Genomic DNA, 22,571 nt, shown 5'->3' on the forward strand with positions numbered 1-22,571 from the left:
GCACAATTTCTGGGGAAAAAAACCAGTCCAATAATGATTTACAACAACAAAAAAATAGTATGAAACTTATCAATGCTCACACACATACAATCACTAATTCAACTCTTTCTATAGTATACAAAGGCTTCAGTATGATATAAATTCTTGTTTAGTTACATTGTAATCTTTTGACACTATGATAGTTTTCAAGACTATATAAAATAAGAAAGTATAAAACATTTTTCATGAAAATACATTAAACAGGCAGATCAATTGATTGTGCAGTCCTTGATTGAACTTCATAACTACTACAGTACATAATAGTACTTTCTTTTTCTCCACATAGGTGGATAGTAGTTTGCACAGGACAGGAATTAGACTCCCTGCCAGAGTCTGCACTAGTGGGTCACGGTAAAGTATGTGTTGTGAAAAAAATATTTCAAACGGAATGTGTTCCAAATTATCACACACAAGCATACAAACACACACAACATCAGATATACAGAGCATCTGTACTGCAAATAAAGAGCAAATGCAAATGTGCACATGAGCACACAAGAAACAGCTTGCATACACACTACACACTCACACATAACACTCGCCCACACACAGACTTTTAGAAATTTATCAATGATTATCATTTCCATGTAACAGTTCCTTCCTTCCAAAACCCAGCAGTTTTCAGATCAAGACACTCATCCGTAAGAATCTGCAGACAAGCACTTACCATTGAGGTAGAGAAGTTCACAATGAACACGCTATCCGATATGAAACCAATGACACATGAATTATCACTGAATGAACAGATCTCTCTTATGACTTGGGACAAGTTACTGTAAACTACTTTGTAAGTGCTTAACCCCACTTTTGCACAAATTTCACCCTGAAGTAAAAAGAGAAAAATCTTGAAAGGCTTTTGAATATGCTTTTATGAGAAAATATGGCTAGATATTTGTATTGCTGTTGAAACACTTTCAAACTATCGTCAAACCTGTCCTGATCATGAAAATGTGTGCTGGCTTCCTGGTTTTCCTGACAGCTTTGCTGAAGCAAAATTTGTATATGGTATGGTGATGATACACTTTGCCTTCATAAATGGAATTTTGAAAATGTGTTCAGCTATTGAACAGCCATGCAAGAGAATGTGATTCTTCGTTCTTCTTGTCAATACTAATGCTTGCAGTTGATTTACTTAGGGATGTGTGTGTATAGGGGTGTATATGTGTGTAAATCTATACAGGGGTGTATGTGTATATGTGTGTAAATCTATTCAGGGGTGTATGTGTATATGTGTGTAAATCTTTTTTTTTTCTGTACGTATTTATTTATTTATTTGTTTTATTGTTACTCATTTGATGTTTCTTTTAAAGAAAACCTTGCATAAATGTATTACAATAATGTACCCAAAAAATCAGAATAAAAAAGAAAGAAAGGAAGGAAAAAGAGTTCACCATGAAGTTGGAGAGTGGGTGTTCACTGAGTACTTTTCCCCTTTGCAGGGGCCCATTCCCTGACTAAAGTTCATCACACAGCACTGGCTGGACTGACAGTCAGAACAAAACAGCAACTGAAACCAGACACTGTGTCATGGAGTAATGACATGCTCTCATTTGGTTTTTCAATGACACGATGCTATCTCAAGTAGACATTTCCTTCTTTGTCAGGAGTAATGACATGCTCTCATTCAGTTTTTCAATGACAACGATATCTCAAGAGGGTATTTCCTTCTTTGTCAAGAGTAAACACTTTCATTCAGTTTTTCAATGACAATGATATCTCAAGTAGACATTTCCTTCTTTGTCGGGAGTAATGACATGCTCTTGTTCAGTTTTTCAATGACACGTTGCTATCTCAAGGACATTTCCTTCTTTGTCAGGAGTAACAACATGCTCTGGTTCAGTTTTTCAGTGACATGCGGATATCTCAAGTACACATTTCCTTCTTTGTCAGGAGTAATGACATGCTCTGGTTCAGTTTTTCAGTGACATGCGGATATCTCAAGTACACATTTCCTTCTTTGTCAGGAGTAATGACATGCTCTCGTTCAGTTTTTCAATGACACAAACATATCTCAAGTACACATTTCCTTCTTTGTCAGGAGTAACGACATGCTCTCATACTGTTTTTCAATGACACATTGCTATCTCAAGAAGACATTCTATTCTTTATGGCTTGTTCTTAAACTGCACTGCTGATCACCAGGTATTTTACCCAATGCAAAGTTTTTAACCCAAAGTGGGGGTGTCATATATTGGCTACTGAGCATTTACAAAGTAGTTTACAGTACTGTTATCACAGATTCAAGATAGTCAAGTCCTCATATGTGTATAAGCAGAAATCATATGATTTTCTTTACTCCATAACCTTTTCTTTAAAAAAAATCTGGGATTAAAATAAAGCATCATGTAAGTACTAAAAGTCTAACAGTTTCCAGCATAATTATTAAAGGCTTTATGGATATCAATTGCATAGTTGTATACACTGTTTCCTGTTCTAAGTGTTTTGATAAGGATTTCATAATTATGTAGACACAGCATACAAAGCCTTTTTTGGAGACCATAGCTTATGAGAGAGGAAGAGAGAGAGAGGAGAGAGAGAAAGAGAGTGTGTGTGTATGGGCATGCATATGAGTGTGTGCATGCATGTGCATATTATGCTGGTGTACACAACATACAAAAGCAAACTCAACACATACAAAAACAAATTATAAACACATGAAAAAAAAAAAACTAAACACATACAAAAGCAAACTTAACACTATACAAGACACCACTCACTACCATACCACCCCACCCCAAACTCCCACACACACCTAACAAACCACACCAGCATCACCAGAAATTCACAACCCCATCCTTGCCCATCTTCCGCAGCAGGTCGGCCATCTTGGGGGGCGTGGCCTCCTGATTGGCAAGCCCGTCCAGCCTCAGCACCCACCCCCACCGGCAGGGGATCTTGTCCAGGGCGATCGTGGGGACGTCAACCACCATCCCCCCCGTGGCGCCACTCTTGTAGCCGAACGGTTGCCCCTGGTAACCCAGCAGGGTGACACGGGTGTTGGGGGAGGGCGTGGGGGCGCCCAGCTTGAGGAAGGGGTCCGTGGGCCACTGCAGGAGGAAGGCGTACACTGTGGTGCCTCCTGCCCCGTTCGGCTTGGCCGTGTACCTGCGTTGTGTAGCACCGTCACCACGGGTCATTTGAGACAACAGGTCATTACTGAGTCACCACAGGTCATTACTGAGTCACCAAAGGTTATTACCGAGTTACTGCAGTCATCACAGAGTCACCACAGTCATAACAGTCTCCACAGTCATAAAGTCATAACGGAGTCACTACAGTCAAAGTCATCACAGGGTAACCACATTCATCAAATCATAACAGTCTCCACAGTCATAAAGTCATCATGGAGTCAACACAGTCATCACAGGGTAACCAGTCATCAAAGTCATGACAGGGTAACCACAGTCATAAAGTCATCATGGAGTCACTACAGTCATCACAGGGTAACCACACTCACAACGTAATCATGGAGTCATCACAGGGTAACCACAGTCATCGCAGGGTAACCACAGTCATAAAGTCATCATGGAGTCACTACAGTCATCACAGGGTAACCACACTCACAACGTAATCATGGAGTCATCACATGGTAACCAGAGTCATCAAAGTCATGACAGGGTAACCACAGTCATAAAGTCATCATGGAGTCACTACAGTCATCACAGGGTAACCACAATCACAACATAATCATGGAGTCATCAAAGTCATCACAGGGTAACCACAGTCGTAAAATCATAACAGTCTCCACAGCCATTAAGTCATCACGGAGTCACCACAGTCGTAAAGTCACCATAATGTCAACACAATCATCAGTCACCCACAGTCGTCAAGTCACCACAGTCCTAAAAGTCATCAGTGTGTCACCACAGTCATGTAACAGAATCTTTCAAGAGTGATGATCACAACACTTCGCTTCCAATCAGTACCGGTTTTGGATCGCTACGCCAGTTCAGACCCTTTGAAAATATGTATTCTGTTTTTTTTATAAAAAGTGTTCTTTGGTGTGTTCATACATGAAACTATAAGGTGAACACTTTTTTTTTTTTAATGTCTCAAAGCTTTTTAGGGCAATCAGCGCAGTGAATTCATATCCACCTGAGTCCAGGGCTCAGCAAAGGAAAGCGGGGCTCACTCCTCTCATTCTGCAGCTTTAACCTTCCTCCTCCTCTTCTTTCCATTACACGACCAACATCGACCTGCCGATGACTCTGTCGTGGTTAATGCCTGCTGGGTATTTTCGTGTCTCCATAACCCACTGAACACTGACATGGGTTACAGGATCTTTAACATGCGTATTTGATCTTCTGCGTGTGTATACACATGAAGGGGGTTCAGGCACAAGCAGGTCTGCACATATGTTGACCTGGGAGATTGGAAAAATCTCCACCCTTTACCCACCAGACGTCGTTACTGGATTCGAACCCGGGACCCTCAGACTGAAAGTCCAACGCTTAAAACACTCGGCTATTGCGCCTGTCAACTGTAGTCAACACAGGGTCACCCACAGTCACCACAGAGTCGCCTTTCACATGTGGGTGGAGTGAGAAAAATTAGACGAGTCCAAGGACACAAAACCAAAACGCCAAATTGTGCGAGGCCAACAGGACTGCTGCAGCTGTTCAGAAGAGGCAGGCCAGAAAGTCACGGACAAACAAGCTCCCTGACAATGATATGCCCGTCTTTGTCTGCCCCAACTGTCAGCGTAACATTTCGTGCGCAGATTGGACTATTCAGCCATCTGCGCATTCACAGATAGACTCATGAGCATCCCCCCCCACCACCACCCTCCCCCCATCCCCCAGCTGGATGACAACGATGGTCATCATCGATCTCGATGGACGCACACCACCACCACTAATGAACACTGAATCATAATTCCCAACACTTGACCAGTAATGCCATGGTGTCTCTACATCAATTCATCATCATCATTATCATCATAAGGCCATCATCAAGACACCCCTCGACATCACAGCATGTGCCTTTCTCATGGTGACGATAAAAACTGGACACACACACAAAAAAACCCCAATAAAAACTGGATACGAAAAGCAAACAAAGACAACGACCCACCAGACGTTCGGGTTGGTGGTGTCGTTCTGGACGGTCCAAGGCTTGGACCCATACACAGCCTCCCCGTTGACGGCCAGCCACTGACCCATCTGTCGCAGGCGCTCCTCATACACCGGAGCGATCTCCCCTGACTTGGTGGGGCCCACGTTCACCAGCAGGTTACCGCCACAGCTGTTTCGATGTGACACGCTCAAGGTCAGAAAGCAAATGCCGGCAAACAAGGCTAGGGTGCACACACACACACACACATGGAAAATACACACACAGTCATAAAGTCATATACAAAGACTATACAGAGTGGAATAGACAGAACATACAGAATATACACAACAGACAGACGTGGAGAAAACACAATATGAAACAAAAAATATTTTTCTTCAAATCATCAATCTGTTAACAGCACCTAAACATCCAAACTGCATTCTCAGGACTCACTGGCAAAAAAAACCCCCAAAACAACAATACTCTACTGTGAGCTAACAGCAAAACAGATTAGTAGCTAAGCACTAGTCTCTGATCTTACACTGCATAATCACTCAACAATGAACTCTGACTCAACACAGCATGCTGACTGAGCAATGAAGTCTGACCTTACACAGCACACTAGCTGAGCAAAAAACTGACCTGACAGTGCAAACATACTGAGCAACAAATCTGACCTGACATGCCACACTAGCTGAGCAATGAACTCTGACATGACAGTGAGAATGATGTGAACTCTGATGTTGGATGGCATATTACTAGCTCAGCAATGAATTCATTTGCACATTTTTTCAGCAGTGGACTCTGATCTGACAGCGAGAACAAACAGAACAATGAACTCTTGACCCTAAACAGCATATTACCAAGAAATGAACTCTGACCTTACAGAGCATACAAGCTGAACAATGAACTCTGACCTGACCTGACAATACAAACGAGCTGAGCAATAAACTCTGACCCGAAACAATACAATTCAACAGCTAAGCAATAAACTTTGACCTGACAGTGCAGACAAGCTGAGCAATGAACTCTGACCTGATAGTGTGAACAAGCTGAGCAATGAACTCTGACCTGACAATACAAACGAGCTGAGCAATGAACTCTGACCCAACAAAATACCATTCAACAGCTGAGCAATGAACTCTGACCTGAATATACCAACGAACTCAGCAATGAACCCCGATCCAACAGTGCGAACAAGCTGACCAATCAACTCCGACCTGACACGATACTATTCAACAGCTGAGCAATCAACTCTGACCTGACACGAACTCTGACCTGACACGATACTATTCAACAGCTTAGCAATCAACTCCGACCTAACACGATACTATTCAACAGCTGAGCAATCAACTCCGACCTGACACGATACTATTCAACAGCTGAGCAATCAACTGACCTGACACGATACTATTCAACAGCTCACCAATCAACTCTGACCTGACACGATACTATTCAACAGCTGAGCAATCAACTCTGACCTGACACGATACTATTCAACAGCTGAGCAATCAACTCCGACCTGACACGATACTATTCAACAGCTGAGCAATCAACTCTGACCTGACACGATACTATTCAACAGCTGAGCAATCAACTCTGACCTGACACGATACTATTCAACAGCTGAACAATCAACTCCGACCTGACACGATACTATTCAACAGCTGGCCTGACACGATACTATTCAACAGCTGACCAATCAACTCTGACCTGACACGATACTATTCAACAGCTGAGCAATCAACTCTGACCTGACACGATACTATTCAACAGCTGAGCAATCAACTCCGACCTGACACGATACTATTCAACAGCTGACCAATCAACTCTTACCTGACTGTGCGGACAAGCTGAGCAATGAGTTCGTCCATGGTGTGAATGTCCTGGAGTCTGGCGTTGCGACGGTAGCCCCATGAATACTTGTCCACTGTCATGCAGTTCTCCCACTTGTGTGGCAACAGTTTGCCTGTAGGGGGAAAAAATAAAAAAACAGGAAAATAAAGAATAAATAGATAAATGGATAAACAAAGAAAGAACACACACACACACACATATATATATATATAGAGAGAGAGAGAGAGAGAGATAGACATATCCGATATATAAATATACAAAATATACAAAATGTATTATTGATTATGAATAGAGAGAAAGATAGATAGATTATGTCTATAACTGTAACTTTTGGGCTGCAAGGCAAACAAAAGCTGTCACTTTCATCCACTTACTGTGCATATGCTTCTGCCTTTCAGCCACAATCCAAGTGACAGCCAAACATTTTCATTTCAAACTTTTCACCATTTCAATAACAGCTTCTTTTTTTTTCTTTTTTTTTTTATACCACAACATGTACAAGCATACTTGGGATCTCATTAGCGGCAAAGTATGGTCAGTTAGACAGGTCTGTAATCAGCACAAAAGACAACTGGGACTCACCTGGATCAAAGTGGTCCTCACAGTTCCAGAATCCACCGTGTTTGCAGCGAGTGTTGTTGCCCCAGCGGTCATTCACCACCACTCGGTCCTTCACAGGACTGAAGGCAGACAGTTTTCCATTTTTTTTAATCTACTGACACGCTGAATATGCCATACATCAAATTTCATATTAGCTACTTAAAAATTCTGCTGATTTTTTTTTTTTTTTTTTTTTTTTTTTTTTTTTGATACACTGAACACGCCATACTTTGAAATTTCATATTAGCTACATGGAAATTTTGCTGATTGAGGGAAAACAATTTTTGTTTACTGACAAGCTGAACACACCATACTTTGAAGCTTCATATTCGCTACATAGAAATTTTGCTGACTGAGGGGAAAACAAATTTTGTTTATTGACAAGGTGAACATGCCATACTTTGAAACAATATTAGCTATGAGAATATTTTGCTAACTGAAAGGAAACAATTTGTTTATTGATACACTGAAATTTCCATGCCCTGAAAGTCCATATTTGCAATGTGAAAATTTTGCTGGCTGAAGCAGAACAATTTTATTGTCTAGCATTTCATGTTTTGTAATTAAGGAAGAAAACTGTGCTATGCTTTAACCTTCCACAAACCACTTTAATAATGTCCTTTGCAGGACTTGACTCCATTCCCCTCAGTTCATATTTGAGAAGAAATGTCTGCTACCTTTCCACCACCACCTCTAAGTTTTTCTGAAATTTCTATCATATTACAGGATTGGATTCAGTTCAGACTTCTGACCTCTCTATTTCAATTTATGTCTTCATTAAATAAACACAATTTCCTTGCAAGCAAGTTAAAATTCAAAATACAAGCACAAATACACACCCACACGTGTCCCCCTTTACCCTGCATGCACAAAAGTAAATTTTCTTCCTAAAATTACGTTTATGTAACATACTTACTGGGACCTACTAGTGCAAACTCCGGCAGGGGTCTGATTCCTGTCCTGTTCAAACTACTACCCACCTATGCAGAGAAAATGAAAGTAGCTACATATATTTTTTATGTGCACAGCACACTTGCTAGCTTGCATGCACACATTGACATGAACTTGCAAACCCCTAACCCCCCCCCCCACCCCCCCCCCACAAAATAAACAAAACCTGATCTATATTTGCACCTTTGTCCATTGTTTGCTTTCTTTACTGAATAATACACATAACTTCTCTTGCCTTTGTCTCCGCTGTCATTTCCAGACAGCACAGTCCCTGAAGACAGACCTATAGTGTGAAACACTGGACACTTCTCAACAAGACAGTGTGGTTTTTAAAGCTTACAGCCTTCAGAAACTTTCTGCATTAAAAAAATATAATAAAATTAAATTAAAAAACACCACCATCACAAGCTTCACAGTACCTTTCATTATACAGCCAAGCCAGGAACTCTTTGGACATGAAGTAATCATCGGACGCCATCCAGTCTCCATCAGACCACACAATATCCGGCTTGTATCGATTCACCAGCTCATACAGCTCTGGCATGGTCTTAGTCTGTGACAGGCATGGGGAATGCCAATGCGGCTCTCAGATATCAGCCTAATGTATCGAAAACTTACCTTTTCAATAGTTTTTGAATGTCAGACAGTTGAATACAAAAACATTCCCATCTCAAACCAGCTATTATGACACATTCCGTAAAAATTCCTAAAAAAAATGTTGCAAAATATTTTCACCAGATATCATGGGGGTCAACATTTCATTTTCATTTTTTAAATCAACGTGTGTCAAAAATATATTGATTGCTACTGGATGTATGACTTATTTTTCAAACCAACACAAGTGTTAAAAAAATGTGGAATGTGTAAATGCTGTCATTTACACAATACTGTAACACTCTATACTACTTTACACAATTCTGTGTAGCACTCTCACAATACCCCATCTGTCAATGTTCAAAACAATTTACAATTATCACTATCAGGACTATCAACATCAAAATTAATAATTACATCTTGGGACAGTTTCATATTTTGATTCTAGCCATGTTCATAACAATTTTTTTTTTTTTAATACATAGATAAATAGACAGATAAATAAAAGGACTCCAAAATGCCTGTACTGCACTCAAACGTTGTCATAAAAATCACCCAGATATTCACCAACAGTTGTATCCCTTCTCTGGTTTATATACTTGAGGTCAAGAGGTTGAACAGCCAGTTTGATTATCCTGGTCAGTGCCTGAGAATATTGCAAATAAGTGCTCTCCTCTTGCCAGGAAATTTTGAGGATTCAGGTTTTTTGGGAACACAAAATTGATCAGATTAAGAGATACAGAAAGGAAAGTTGAATGTTTTATGGACAATGAATAAGGACTCTGAATGTGGGTTGACTTACCAATTATTTTGATTGTATAGAAGTGATTCAGGCATTTTGAAGAGGAAATAACATTTTTGCGCATACAAAAAAAAAACTTTCCACCTTGTTCGACAATGCTGTTCACTTACACTGCTTGACTGAACAAGTGTTGAATGTTGCAAAGTTTCATCACTGCCGTTGTCATCACATTCATGTTCTAACAAATCAGAAGTCAAGACAGATCCATCTCCATCGTTATTCCTATCAATAATCATTTGCACAGCTTGCAAAGTTGTGTAAGTTCACTGACTAGGACCACTGTCTCTGACTGTCAAAGTTCTTGATGCCTTTTCTGGCATATGAGGCAAAACCCTTCAAATGCCTTCCATGTGGTAATTTAGCAAATCATAACCAAAAAGAAAGGGGTCTTTATCCTGACATATGCTCATTCAAATAGTATTTATATACCACATGCATGAAACTAGCTATTCAGTCTTTTTGTGCTCAATGAACCAAACTCAGATGAAGGAAAAACTGGAATAGATGCGAACCATCAGTGGATGGCTTCATGGCATGGGGAAGCACTGTCTGTGCTGTCAGCTGATGGCTCAACTCAGTACTGCCAGTTAGCTCCCCTGAATTGGGTTAGCAATAATAAAAACAGAATGTTAGAATTCTTGAACAGAAAACTTTGAAACTGACCAGTTACATAACAAAGTTAGTTGGGGACAAAATATAAAACTTCCTTTTTATGCTATCATACAGTGAGATGCTAAATGTATCTTTTTTTTTCCCAAAAAAATTTGCACACACTGACTGATGACTTGTAAACAAACCCAGGAAAGCACACAGAGTTTGAAACAGATCAAATTCCGAATGTTATATAGCCACAATAGGGCCCATTTGCCTAATTCTGTTGTCTGCCTTGTTACTGAAAAGAAACTGGGTCAGCAGCTATTGTTGACACGCTCTGTTCACATGAACCAGTCACCGTGAAAAATAACTCATTTGTGTGCACAGCAACACGCACTGCATTTATTGATCGCAGTGGAGAATAGAAAGGTCAGTTCAGATATACTTATCTCACAATGTCATGCAAATTAGGTGCCACTCCAAAAATTCAAAACTATCTAAGTCCCTGATTGGGGCCCTTAGTCCAGTGACTTAACTCTTGCATCCCTGCAGGGGGTGTGGGGGGTTTAAAGCCTGACCAGACTTCCCTGCTATTCCAATGCAGTAAAAAATAGAATATACACTGAAACTGACCACTTCATCCTTTAAATTGACAGAAATACTGTGTAAATTAGTCCCCTTGCTGCTCTGGTGCAATGGTGTCTAAGTGGTGCTGAGAGTCAGGGCAGAAACGAGTGAACACACCTTGACAAAGTCCTGAGTCCTGAACCCATTGGCCTGGTCCTGGAGGAAGAGGGGGTGGTACCACTCAAACAGCGAGTGGTACAGGCCAAAGTGGATGTTGGTCTTCTCTCGCACTGCCTGCGCCAGCTCACCTAAGACACAGTACAAAACGGCAGCAAAAATTATTAAAAATTCAAATTAAATAAGTAGAACTTGAAAGTGTAATTTATCATTCAGAACTTTTTAGGACGAGCAAATAACAAGAAATTTTTAAAAGTTTTTTTTTCTACATGCCTACTGACAGGGGTAGAACTACAACTCTCCTGGACCAGCGATACACGAGGCCACTGCAGTAAAAAGTAGGGTTGCTCACTAAAATGGTGAAAAATAGATGGAGAATTGTTAATTCAATCAGTCAAACAAAGCTTCATTTTCATGCTACCGGAATCTGTATATGGCTCACTTCAGAATGCCAACTGTATCAATCAAAAACAAAAGAAATTAGAATACTGAATAGTGTATTGGTTAAAAAAAAAAAAAAAATACTCATACTAGTTCCACAAGGGAAGCCATCACAGTACGGGTTAACTCTTACATGGAGAAGAATGAGTGAAGGAGAAAAGTCTTGGTAGTCTGTTGTGTTCAACACTGACAAAGGATCTGTGCACTACTCAGTCTCGTTTGGTAAACGCTCATGTATTTGGATATGGAGTCCAGTTTGGATCTGCATGGGCATCTGCAATGAGGGCAGGGAAACTGTCCAGGTTTTGGGGGCACTGCTGCTGCTGCCTTCTTCTTCTGATTGTTTGATCGACTGATTGTTCATTGTCTTACTTAATCTCTTCCTTTTTCTTTTTCTTTTTTGCGCCAGCGCTGCTCTTTGTATTTTTTCTGTAATGGTATAGTGTATGTGTCTTTTTACATCTATGTGTTTTGTTTTGTTTTAAATAAAGTTTCACTGTTCACTGTTCACCCTTCTCATGGGCCTTGATGATACTGCAGCAGCAGTTCTTCTCGAAGCTATCATGTGCAGGCTTTGTTTATAAATGCCAGATGGTCTTATTCTGTGCACACCCCTCTAATTGTTCATACATAAAAACCTATGTGGGAAGCACTCACGGCAGAAATAATAAAAGAAATCACACAGTCAGAAAAAAACAAAAACAAAAACAAACCAGGGCACAGAGATTCAATTCCATTCACTTCAAACTGCAGACTGGCTTAGTTAAACTACAGCCCCGCTAACCTCATAGAGCTGTCTGAGGGCTGAAAACACATCACAAATCAAGTAACAAACCATCCACAGCAAAAACCACACCAGACAAGAAATCATGTAAACAAAACAAAAACAATACTTTTTCCTTAAACAGGCAAATCAACCAACCTACCATGTCAGACAAATTGAGTAATTGTAATCATATTTCACTGAAGAAACCCAAATCACAAACTGACAGACCACAAACATTCTTTCCTCCAGAAGAACATCAGTTGCACTATGCTGATGTACCTTAATCTGACAACAAAACTACAGCTTTTTTCAAATGATCATATTCAGTGATCAAACTTTAGTTTGACACACAGCTGACAGCACTGGAGGAATCGGGTTACCATATCCCCGAAATCAGAGTATGGCTGCCTACATGGCGGGGTAAAAACGGTCATAAAAGCCCACTCGTGTACATGCGAGTGAACGTGGGAGTTGCAGCCCACAAACGAAGAAGATCTGGTGACCAATTCTTCAGTGTGGCGCACCAGTCAGTCACTCTTCACAGACTTGCAGGAAAAAAAAGGAGAAAGAGGAGAAGCAGGAGGAGCAGAAGTTGAAGAAGAGGAGTGAGCAGAAGAAAAAGAAGAATGAGAAGAAGAACAACAACAACACCAAGAATGAGAAGAAGAATGATAAGAAATAGAAGAAAAAGAAGAACCAGAAGAAGAAGAACAAGAAGAACAAGAACAAGAAGGAGAAGAGCAAGAACAAGAAGAAAAAAAAAAGAAGAGTATCGGCAACAGCAGTGGCATCTCTTCTACCACAACAAAAAAACAAAAACAAAAAAAAGAGAAGTATTAATCAGAGTCAGAAGAAGAAGGCTGTACTTGAACAGGAGGAGGCAAAGCAGCAGCAGCATGAAGCAAAAGGAGATCGGTTAAGCGCACTGACCAACCAGATCCCGGTTAGGTCCAACGTCCATGGAGTTCCAGTTCCAGGAGTACTTGGAGGGCCAGTTGGTGTACCCCTCATGGTGCTTACTGACCAGCACTATGTAACTGCACGCAGAAAGACGTATGACATTGATAGTCATCTGTGACCCACTATGACCATCAGAACAGAATAGAATAGAACAGAATGTCTTTATTACCAAGTGTACCGGGGTCACAAGGAATATTGGGGGGATAGTACATAACAAAATCATACACAAACACAGATACAGTAGAAATTAGGATACATACAAGTGCGTATCAATATAAAAACTTGTGAATACTCACACATGTACACACTGCACACACACATGCACACTCACTCACTCTCTCTCTCTCTCTCTCTCTCTCTCTCACTCACACACACACAACACACAACATACACACACGTTTGAACAGAAGCCGCATATTACATGTGGACGGGGCTGATGACTAGATCTTCAGGTAGATGGTTGTTGATTGCACAATTCTAGTTATCATACTGGATTTGTTCGAGAGGCAGGGCATTGACTGCTTTGGGGAAAAAGCTATTGGCGAAGCAGCAGAGGAGAACAGCAGGAGGCGGCAAGTGCTGTCTCGACTACCTGGGCCAGAATTTGATTATAGCAGAGACTGTCTTGCCAAAGTTACATCCTGACTCTCTCGGCAAAGAGGGCTTTAAGACAGTGGACATTTGGATGGTCCTCAAGACTGACTTGTCCCCAAGGCTGCAGCGCTAAGAGGTAACGCAATCTTGCCTCCTTTAACTGACGGGCGCAATAGCCGAGTGGTTAAAGCGTTGGACTGTCAATCTGAGGGTCCCAGGTTCGAATCACGGTGATGGCGCCTGGTGGGTAAAGGGTGGAGATTTTTCCGATCTCCCAGGTCAACATATGTGCAGACCTGCTAGTGCCTGAACCCCCTTCATGTGTATACGGCAAGCAGAAGATCAAATACGCACGTGAAAGATCCTGTAATCCATGTCAGCGTTCGGTGGGTTATGGAAACAAGAACATACCCAGCATGCACACCCCCGAAAATGGAGTATGGCTGCCTACATGGCGGGGTAAAAACGGTCATACACGTAAAAGCCCACTCGTGTGCATACGAGTGAACGTGGGAGTTGCAGCCCACGAACGCAGAAGAAGAAGCCTCCTTTAACTTTGAGAGTTATTGTCCTTCACAAAAGACTAAGCTAAAGTGAAAATTAATTTCCACTGCAGTGGAGAAACTATTGATCTTATTGATCAGCTCTCTCTTTTGATCAGCTCTCTTTGCTGTTGGCGCACAGTAAGTTTAGGAAAGAAAGAATGAAAGAATGACAGAATGAATGAACAAAAGCAGGAAGGAACAAGGGAAAGGTGATAAGGCAAGAAGGAAAAGGGGAGGGATACAACTTCAATCTGGTGGTGCGTGCAGAAGGCATCTTGTTTATTACATATCTTGTTATAATTCATAACATAATTAAACGATACTGAGAACTGAAAAAGCATCTGGTTTATTTACATGTATGTTTATTGTACAAAAATTTCAATTACATGATACTTCTCATATTTATCTATAGCTATACAAATATCTTTATATCTATATATATCTATAGTATGATACATCCTATCTGTCTGTCTATAGATAGATAGAGCATATATATATATATTGCTTCTTAGGTTCATCCCCATCCCACAAAGGACACACATATGGAGGAGGCGGCGGGCTGGCGTTGTTGAGAGGGCCAGGAGTAGAGGGCCCAGAGTGTCAGCGAATCGATTGCGATCGCGCCTTAATTTTAGCACGATTCCCCAAACGAGCTACATAATTATGTGACCTGGTTGGAGACATAATTTAACAAACAAGAACGCCAGAGAATCGACAGACTGGCAGAAAATAAGAAAAAACTTAGCCGTATGAAGAGCACAGGAACAGGAGTCATGATGGCTGCCGGAAAAAGAGGGCGCTAGCCAGCGGGACAAAGTGGAGGTTACCTACTTCCGAAAGGTTATCGGCCGTAGTTTCGTTTTCTCCACATAGGTGGATAGTAGTTTGCACAGGACAGGAATGTCAGACCCCTGCCGGAGTCTGCACTAGTTGGGTCACGATTAAGTATGTGTAATTAAATGTGTTTGGTTTCTCCTTGTACACATGGTGTGTGCAAGACCTAAAGACTGTCACCGTGAGTGACAGTACATGTATTGAAATAAAATGTTACTTAGTGTCTGGGTGTTCCTCCTGTTTCTCCCACTGTAGATGCCACAGAGAGTCACACAATCAGAATCAGAATAACTTTATCATCTCAGTAAGAGAAATTAAGAGAGAGTGTGTGTGTGTGTGTGTGTGTGTGTGTGTGTGTGTGAGCAAGAGAGTGAGAAAGAGCAAGACAGCGAGAGAGCAAGAGAGGGAGAGAGAGAGGGAGAGAGAAATGTACAAATGAAGAAACACATTGTGTGGTGTGGTATGGGGGCTTGAAGGATTGCCAATGAGGAAGGAAGAAAGGGATATTTTTCCTGACCCACTGATTTTTAAAATGACCCATTGATTTTGTGGTGAACAAATCAAATGACCCATTGTGTGCTGAACAAAACCTAAACTCTGTATAAAGATAAGATTTATAGAATTTAAAAATAATTCTTTATAAAAAAAAAAAATCATTAAAAAAATCATGAGACAGACACAGAGAGAGACTGTTGACTATTTCCATTTTTAAATGAAACCTGCTGTGAATAATTGGTCAGTTCAAACCCTTCTACATCAGAAACACACAAACTCACTTGGCTCCAGAGCTGTTGAAGATGTCCGTCCACCGATACGGGTCATAGAACTCGGCTGTGAACTGCGGAGCGAAGTCAGCATAGGTGAAGTCTGGCTTGTAGTTCATCTCCATGAAGAAGGTGTAGGCTGGCAGCTTCTGAGTCTGCCAGTGGTACCAGAACCACTCACTGCCGAAGGACGGCACAGAGAAAACTCCCCAGTGCAGGAAGATGCCTATCTTGCCTTGGTCATACCTGGTGAATGCAGTAGCATCACTGAATATCAAAGAACTTGGAAAGCAAGAGAGATTCATGCAAGATTTGTTTGTCATTTCGTTTTGGTTTTTGGTTAGTTTGTTGTGTGTGTGTGTGTGTGTGTGTGTGTGTGTGTGCAAAATTACATTTTGAACTCAAAAGACAACTTCTCCCAAACTTATTTCATGTTTTCATGGGTTAAAAAAAAGGTATTTAAACAATAGACAGATAGATAGATCATAGATTTCAACTTTGTTAATAATTTGCAGAAATCCATGAAAATGAAACGTTTAAATTAAAGAAAAATTATGTGTTAAATCATAAAATGCGAGTGCTGTACTTGTAGTACTTAGATTGTTAGAAGTCTAAAATGTTCTGTTGGATTATATATAAGTCCTTTTTTAGAACTGAGTACTCACTGTAGAAACATAAAACAATGTGCTATAATCTCACAGTGTGCTGTATCATATCTGAACAGTAGTGGTTAAAATAGGTTTGCTTTTTTCAACAATATATGTTAAAATAATTTTGATCATCAAAATTACAATGAACTAATACTAATGATGATTTCATGCTAATAATCAAACTATTTAAACTATCACTAGTAAAAGTAGCACATTATTAATGCAACTTCGTTTTGTGAGAGACTATACGCTGTTACTTTAACTGACCACTTACCTGGACTCTGTTCTTAACTAAGCATCATCAATAACTTTGTCAACATCAGCCATCACAATCACCTGATCAATCAGGCTTTGTATTTATTTGTATTTGTATTTCATTTTATCACAACAGATTTCTCTGTGTGAAATTCAGGCTGCTCTCCCCAGGGAGAGTGCGTCGCTACACTACAGCGCCACCCATTTTTTTGTATTTTTTCCTGCATGCAGTTTTATTTGTTTTTCCTATCAAAGTGGATTTTTCTACATAATTTTGCCAGAAACAACCCTTTTGTTGCCGTGGATTCTTTTAAGTGTGCTAAGTGCATGCTGCACACGGGACCTAGGTTTATCGTCTCATCCGAATGACTACCGTCCAGACCACCACTCAAGGTCTAGTGGAGGGGGAGAAAATATCGGCGGCCGAGTTGTGATTCGAACCAGTGCGCTCAGATTCTCTTGCTTCCTAGGCGGACTCGTTACCTCTAGGCCATCACTCCACACTCCTACCTTTGTGTCTGTCTAATCACATCATGATCATCGTACTTATAATTGTATCGACGGGCGCAATAGCCGAGTGGTTAAAGCATTGGACTGTCAATCTGAGAGTCCCGGGTTTGAATCACCGTGATGGCGCCTGGTGGGTAGAGGGTGGAGATTTTTACAATCTCCCAGGTCAACATATGTGCAGACCTGCTAGTGCCTGAACCCCCTTCGTGTGTAGACGCAAGCAGAAGATCAAATATGCACGTTAAAGATCCTGTAATCCATGTCAGCGTTCGGTGGGTTATGGAAACAAGAACATACCCAGTATGCATGCCCCCGAAAGCGGAGTATGGCTGCCTACAAGGCGGGGTAAAAACGGTCATACACGTAAAAGCCCACTCGTGTGCATACGAGTGAACGCAGAAGAAGAATAACCGTATCTTTTTAGTATTCCAATAGTCAAGTTATTGACCAGTGTTCGGGGCCCCATTTCAGCATGGTGATGCTTCCTTGGGAAAGGCACCTTACTGATTCACCTCACTCCACCCAGGTGTGAATGAGTACTTAGAGTTGTACTTGACTTCACTCTTCAGTCAGGGAAGGTCTGGATCTGGGTAAATGAATTGATGAAGCCAAGGGTTGACCACAACTACAACGGGGAGGGGGTGCGGGTGTCTGCACACCAGAGTAGGGCAAGTGGTGTTGGCTCTGGACCGTCTGCCTGAAGTCAGCTGACTTGATAGCGTCACCAGGCTGGTTATTCCGCTCCACTGTTGTTCTAACAAAGGAATTCTTGTACCGTTTGGTGTTTGATGGTGTTACTACAAAATATCTGTTGTTTGTTGCTGACTGTTCAACGATGTTTTGCACTAAGTGGCCAAGCGGAAGAAGGAGACCAGTTACCCCCGAGTTCCTATGCCGAGTCCTCAGAGACACATAATGACACTGGGTATGAATTCACTGCTCCCATGGCCATAAAATTAAAAGGGTTGTGGGATCTTCAAACACAGTAAACTTTAACCTGTTAAACATCACAATGCACCAAAAAGAACCTTCCTTTTTTTCTTTTTCTTTTTTGCAAATTCAAACATCCACCTAACCTCCTCCCTAACTTTCTTTTTTATATTTATAAACCTGATGTGATACAGACAACAGAATGATCAAGTCACATGCTTTCACACTTCCTGAAACTCCATTGGAAACATGGAACATCTCGAGAAAGCTGCCCATGACTGGCATACTGGCAAGATAGTTCATGGGCACTGCACAGTGTCAGGGCTTGCCTGCTATCACATTTGGTCCCATCAACGGAAGAACTGCTTCTTAGATTACATTTCATGAACCCACAATCACCAGTTCTTCTTCCTTAATAATACTGGTACTCTCCTCTGGCACAAGCAGCAATTCATTCCAGTCTTTGAATTTGTTCATGCGCGCGCGCGCGCGCGCACACACACACACACACACAAACGAATATGAACCGAAAATAATTCGCTTCACAACACTATGAACTAAGACAAGTGTATGAGAAGTAAGGATTTATCTACTTGCGGTTACGTAGTCATTAGGTAACTTTTCGACAAAAATAAACCTTGATGTTGATCGAGACCCAAACAATCCGGTGTCGAACAAACCAAGTTTTTTGGCGATTTGAACATACCACGAAGGCAAAGGCCGAGAATCCAGAGACTTCCAGTCCGGAGTATAATGCACAGCCTGGCATGATACAGCAAGCATCAGCAAAGGAAGACAACGTTTTAAGTTGACGCCTTCCATTTTCTTCTCTCTCAGTCTCTCTCAAGCAGGCCGTTTTTGTCACGTGAATTGAGTCATGTGATGTATATCAAGGGAAGATATTAAGGAAACCAAAAAAGAAATAATATGCGGTTACGCCCCTTCTAATAATGTATGTCTCCTACTTCTTCTATGAGAAGGTGGCATTATGGTAAGACTTATCTGCCAGCATAGTGTGTGTAGTCTGGGTTCGATTCCAGCTCTCGTCCTTTCTCCCAAGTTCAAGGTCTGTAAAATCAAACTGAGTGCGTGTCTGTCGTCGTTTGGATTTGACTGGACGATCAACCAAGCACGCACTTGGCGTACTGAAAAAGACTGACCCACACGTGTTGTCCTCTCAGACGGGTGGCAATAGACATTATGTAGAAGACCCTCTGATGGGTACACAAACATGTGCATGCACCCAAGGCCCGACTATCGCGTTTGCCAGTTACATGTTGCTGTCAGGCACCTCAGTGCCAAGCAGATCAGTCACTCAGTGTGGTGTTGCACATATGGGTTTGTCAAAACTGACGCACGGCAGTGACGCCTCCTTGCGACTGAAACTGGAAATACTTCACTGACAATAACGAGGAATGCCCGAGAGTCCGACTGACTGGGCAAAGACCACTGACAAAGACCAAAGTGCTGGCTGACAGGAAAAAACAACAACCAAAAAACAATACCAAACAAAAACCTGGGGTGTTCACGTCTCCAGCCTTGGCTGGGCCAATTCAGTCGGCATCCGTAGCAGTCCCCAAGGGAATGCATTTCACTGCTCGCTGACCGGTACACCCCAAGCCTTCAGCAACACTACTTTCTTTCCAGGGGAGGGGACTGAGCAACTCAGCGCAGTACCAGTTCTATGTAACGTTATTTCACTTGAACCAAAGTCAAACCCATCCGTGGACGACCAGTGGTAATGAACCCACTAGAGGCCTGAAGTCACATGCCTGCCGAAGTGAGGAAAGTATCAAAGGACGGATACACTGGACAAGGAAGTTCTTGGGAATATAGAGGTTGGGAAAGGGAGTGGGGCGTGAGGGACTTTGGGTTGAACAGGGCGGAAGGGGGAACGAAGACCACTGCAGAGGCGAATCCTGGAGTTCCGTCGGGATGGCAGACAGGGGAAACCCACAGGAAAAAAATAACAGGGAAAAATCTGTAGACTCCCATGTCTCTGGAGACTATGCTCTTCTACAAAAGACTACCCCCCCCCCCCCACCTACACCCCTCCCTCCGACCTTTCCAAAGCAATACATATTAAGCTATGTTGAGGAGCATGTGGATATATCATATACAGTCACTTCCACGCAAAAACTACCAACGCCAAAAATACAGGAACCGCCCATTATTGTTTCTCTAATAATGAAGGAGTTAAACCCGCATACAATACGCAAGAGACATTTACCCTAAATGACAATTTGTCGTTATTTATATTGCTAGTTTTGAACGACAGAAACAAAACTCAAAGTAATATTACAATCTTCGTATTACATTTCCAACACGACACAAAATGTTTTGGGAAATTTAGACAGTTTTCATTGTAAAGAAGATATTTGAAACAATAAACCGAGCTGAATACATGTCAAAATAACCCTAAACACAACCTTATAAATTATCCCAAAATATTCAGAAACTTGTAAAAGAATACCGGATTTAAAAGATGTTCGATAAAACACCTCCCTTAACCTCATACACACCCAAAACCAACAGATGTCAAGTTACAACACTAACACCACGAGGACAACTAACTATACTACTTCCCCCTCACCTGTCACCAGGAATCAGGCACACCACTGGCCCAACAGAAAACACAGAACACAGACCCACACAGAGGAAGAAGGGAATCACACAGGAATCGAACCCCACCGTGACAAATCCTGTCAAGAGGGCACCCAACAGCTCACTTGCTGGCACGGTGACCCGCCTTCACCCCCGAAAATGGAGTATGGCTACCTACATGGCGGGGTAAAAACGGTCATACACGTAAAAGCCCACTCGTGTACATACGAGTGAACGTGGGAGTTGCAGCCCACGAACAAAAGAAGAAGAAGAAGAAGACCCGTCTCCAACCAATGCTCGGCTCCAAAAGCAAAGCAAAACTCTTCGTTCTAAACGATGTTACTTCCGAACCTCACACAGGAGCTCAGAACGAGAAGGAGTAAGACATACATCACACGAATTTCACGTGCATCAGTTCAACATTGAACTGAGCACACCAAAAAAAACTTTGAAGCAAAAAGGGGGAGAGAGAAGAAGGGAGAAAGGGAGAGGAGAAAGGGAGAGGAGGGGAAGGGAGAGTGGAAAGGGAGAGGAAGACGAACACGCGCACAAATGAATGCCACGAGGCGTGACAGTGTGTGTGTGTGTGTGTGTGTGTGTGTGTGTGTGTGTGTGTGTTTTGCTCCCAGTCGCCAGGGATGGGTCTCTGCGTCGGCCAGGCGTCTGTTCTTGTGGAAGAACAAAAAAGTGTTTTTAAAATCAAACAAAAAAACAAAACAAAAACTGAACAAAAGATACGATGTAGCGTATTAAAGCTCAGTCCGCACACTTAAACGCTACCTTGAAACTGACTGTATTACTTATAAATACATGATATGCAGTTGAAAGAAGTGAATATCCTAGATGTTTGCAGTTCAGTTTACATGAAATTATTTTTCAGCAACGGGATTCAAATGAGTTGTTGTTGTGTGCTTGGACTGAAACCAGTTCCAGCTGTTGTCTGAAGTACAACTGGTATTGATCCTGCTGATAAGATTCTGGTATATTGACACTCTCTTCGAGGCCAGCAGATCTAGTTATCTCAACAGCGTTCAAGTCATTGATGAGATTTTGGGATATTGACACTCTCTTCGAGGCCAACAGGTCTAGTTATCCCCTTAACAGCGTTCAAGTCACTGACTGTCGATACAATTATATGATGGACATGCAGTTTTCAAACCCACACCACCCCCATCCCCCAGGTTTGTTGTTGTTGTTGTAAGACTTGACTCTAAGGAACAGTGGAGTGGTGATCTATTGTAGTAACGCCGCCCGGCGTCCTCCTTGGAGGCAAGACTTGAAAATCTGAGCGCACGGAATCAAATCCTACACTCGCCAGTACCCCCCCACCCCTCTCCACTAGACAGCAGTGAATGATGATGGATGTCAGTCATTCTGAAGAGACGAGACATTAAACAGAGGTCTCGTGCATTGCATGCACTAAGCGCACGTAAACGAACCCATGGCAGCAAAAGTAGGGTTGTCTTTGGCAAATTCTGTAGA

The 22,571-nt window shown here is 41.8% G+C and overlaps 1 protein-coding gene across 1 annotated transcript; it reads right to left on the reverse strand.

Moving 5' to 3' along the window:
- Positions 1–130: 130 nt before the first annotated feature.
- LOC143290482 (alpha-L-fucosidase-like) lies at positions 131–19,355 on the reverse strand. The gene is made up of 9 exons (XM_076599973.1): positions 19,192–19,355; positions 16,153–16,386; positions 13,374–13,480; positions 11,237–11,367; positions 8,922–9,055; positions 7,534–7,631; positions 6,931–7,063; positions 5,113–5,283; positions 131–3,144 (listed from the first exon to the last, which is right to left on the reverse strand). The coding sequence occupies exons 1-9, from the start codon at positions 19,305–19,307 to the stop codon at positions 2,811–2,813; spliced, it is 1,458 nt and encodes a 485-aa protein (XP_076456088.1). The 5' UTR covers positions 19,308–19,355; the 3' UTR covers positions 131–2,810.
- Between the last annotated feature and the right edge of the window lie 3,216 nt (positions 19,356–22,571).

Source organism: Babylonia areolata, chromosome 15, assembly GCF_041734735.1.
Source record: "Babylonia areolata isolate BAREFJ2019XMU chromosome 15, ASM4173473v1, whole genome shotgun sequence".
In the NCBI taxonomy this organism is placed as follows: Eukaryota; Metazoa; Mollusca; class Gastropoda; order Neogastropoda; family Buccinidae; genus Babylonia; species Babylonia areolata.

Coding starts and splice junctions, on each gene's coding strand:
- LOC143290482 (XM_076599973.1), bottom strand. CDS start 19,307: ATGGAAGGCGTCAACTTAAAACGTTGTCTTCCTTTGCTGATGCTTGCT. Junction 9,056..11,236: donor GGACTCAGGACTTTGTCAAG/GTGTGTTCACTC, acceptor TGCCTGTCACAG/ACTAAGACCATGCCAGAGCT. Junction 5,284..6,930: donor CAGCTTGTCCGCACAGTCAG/GTAAGAGTTGAT, acceptor ACATCGAAACAG/CTGTGGCGGTAACCTGCTGG.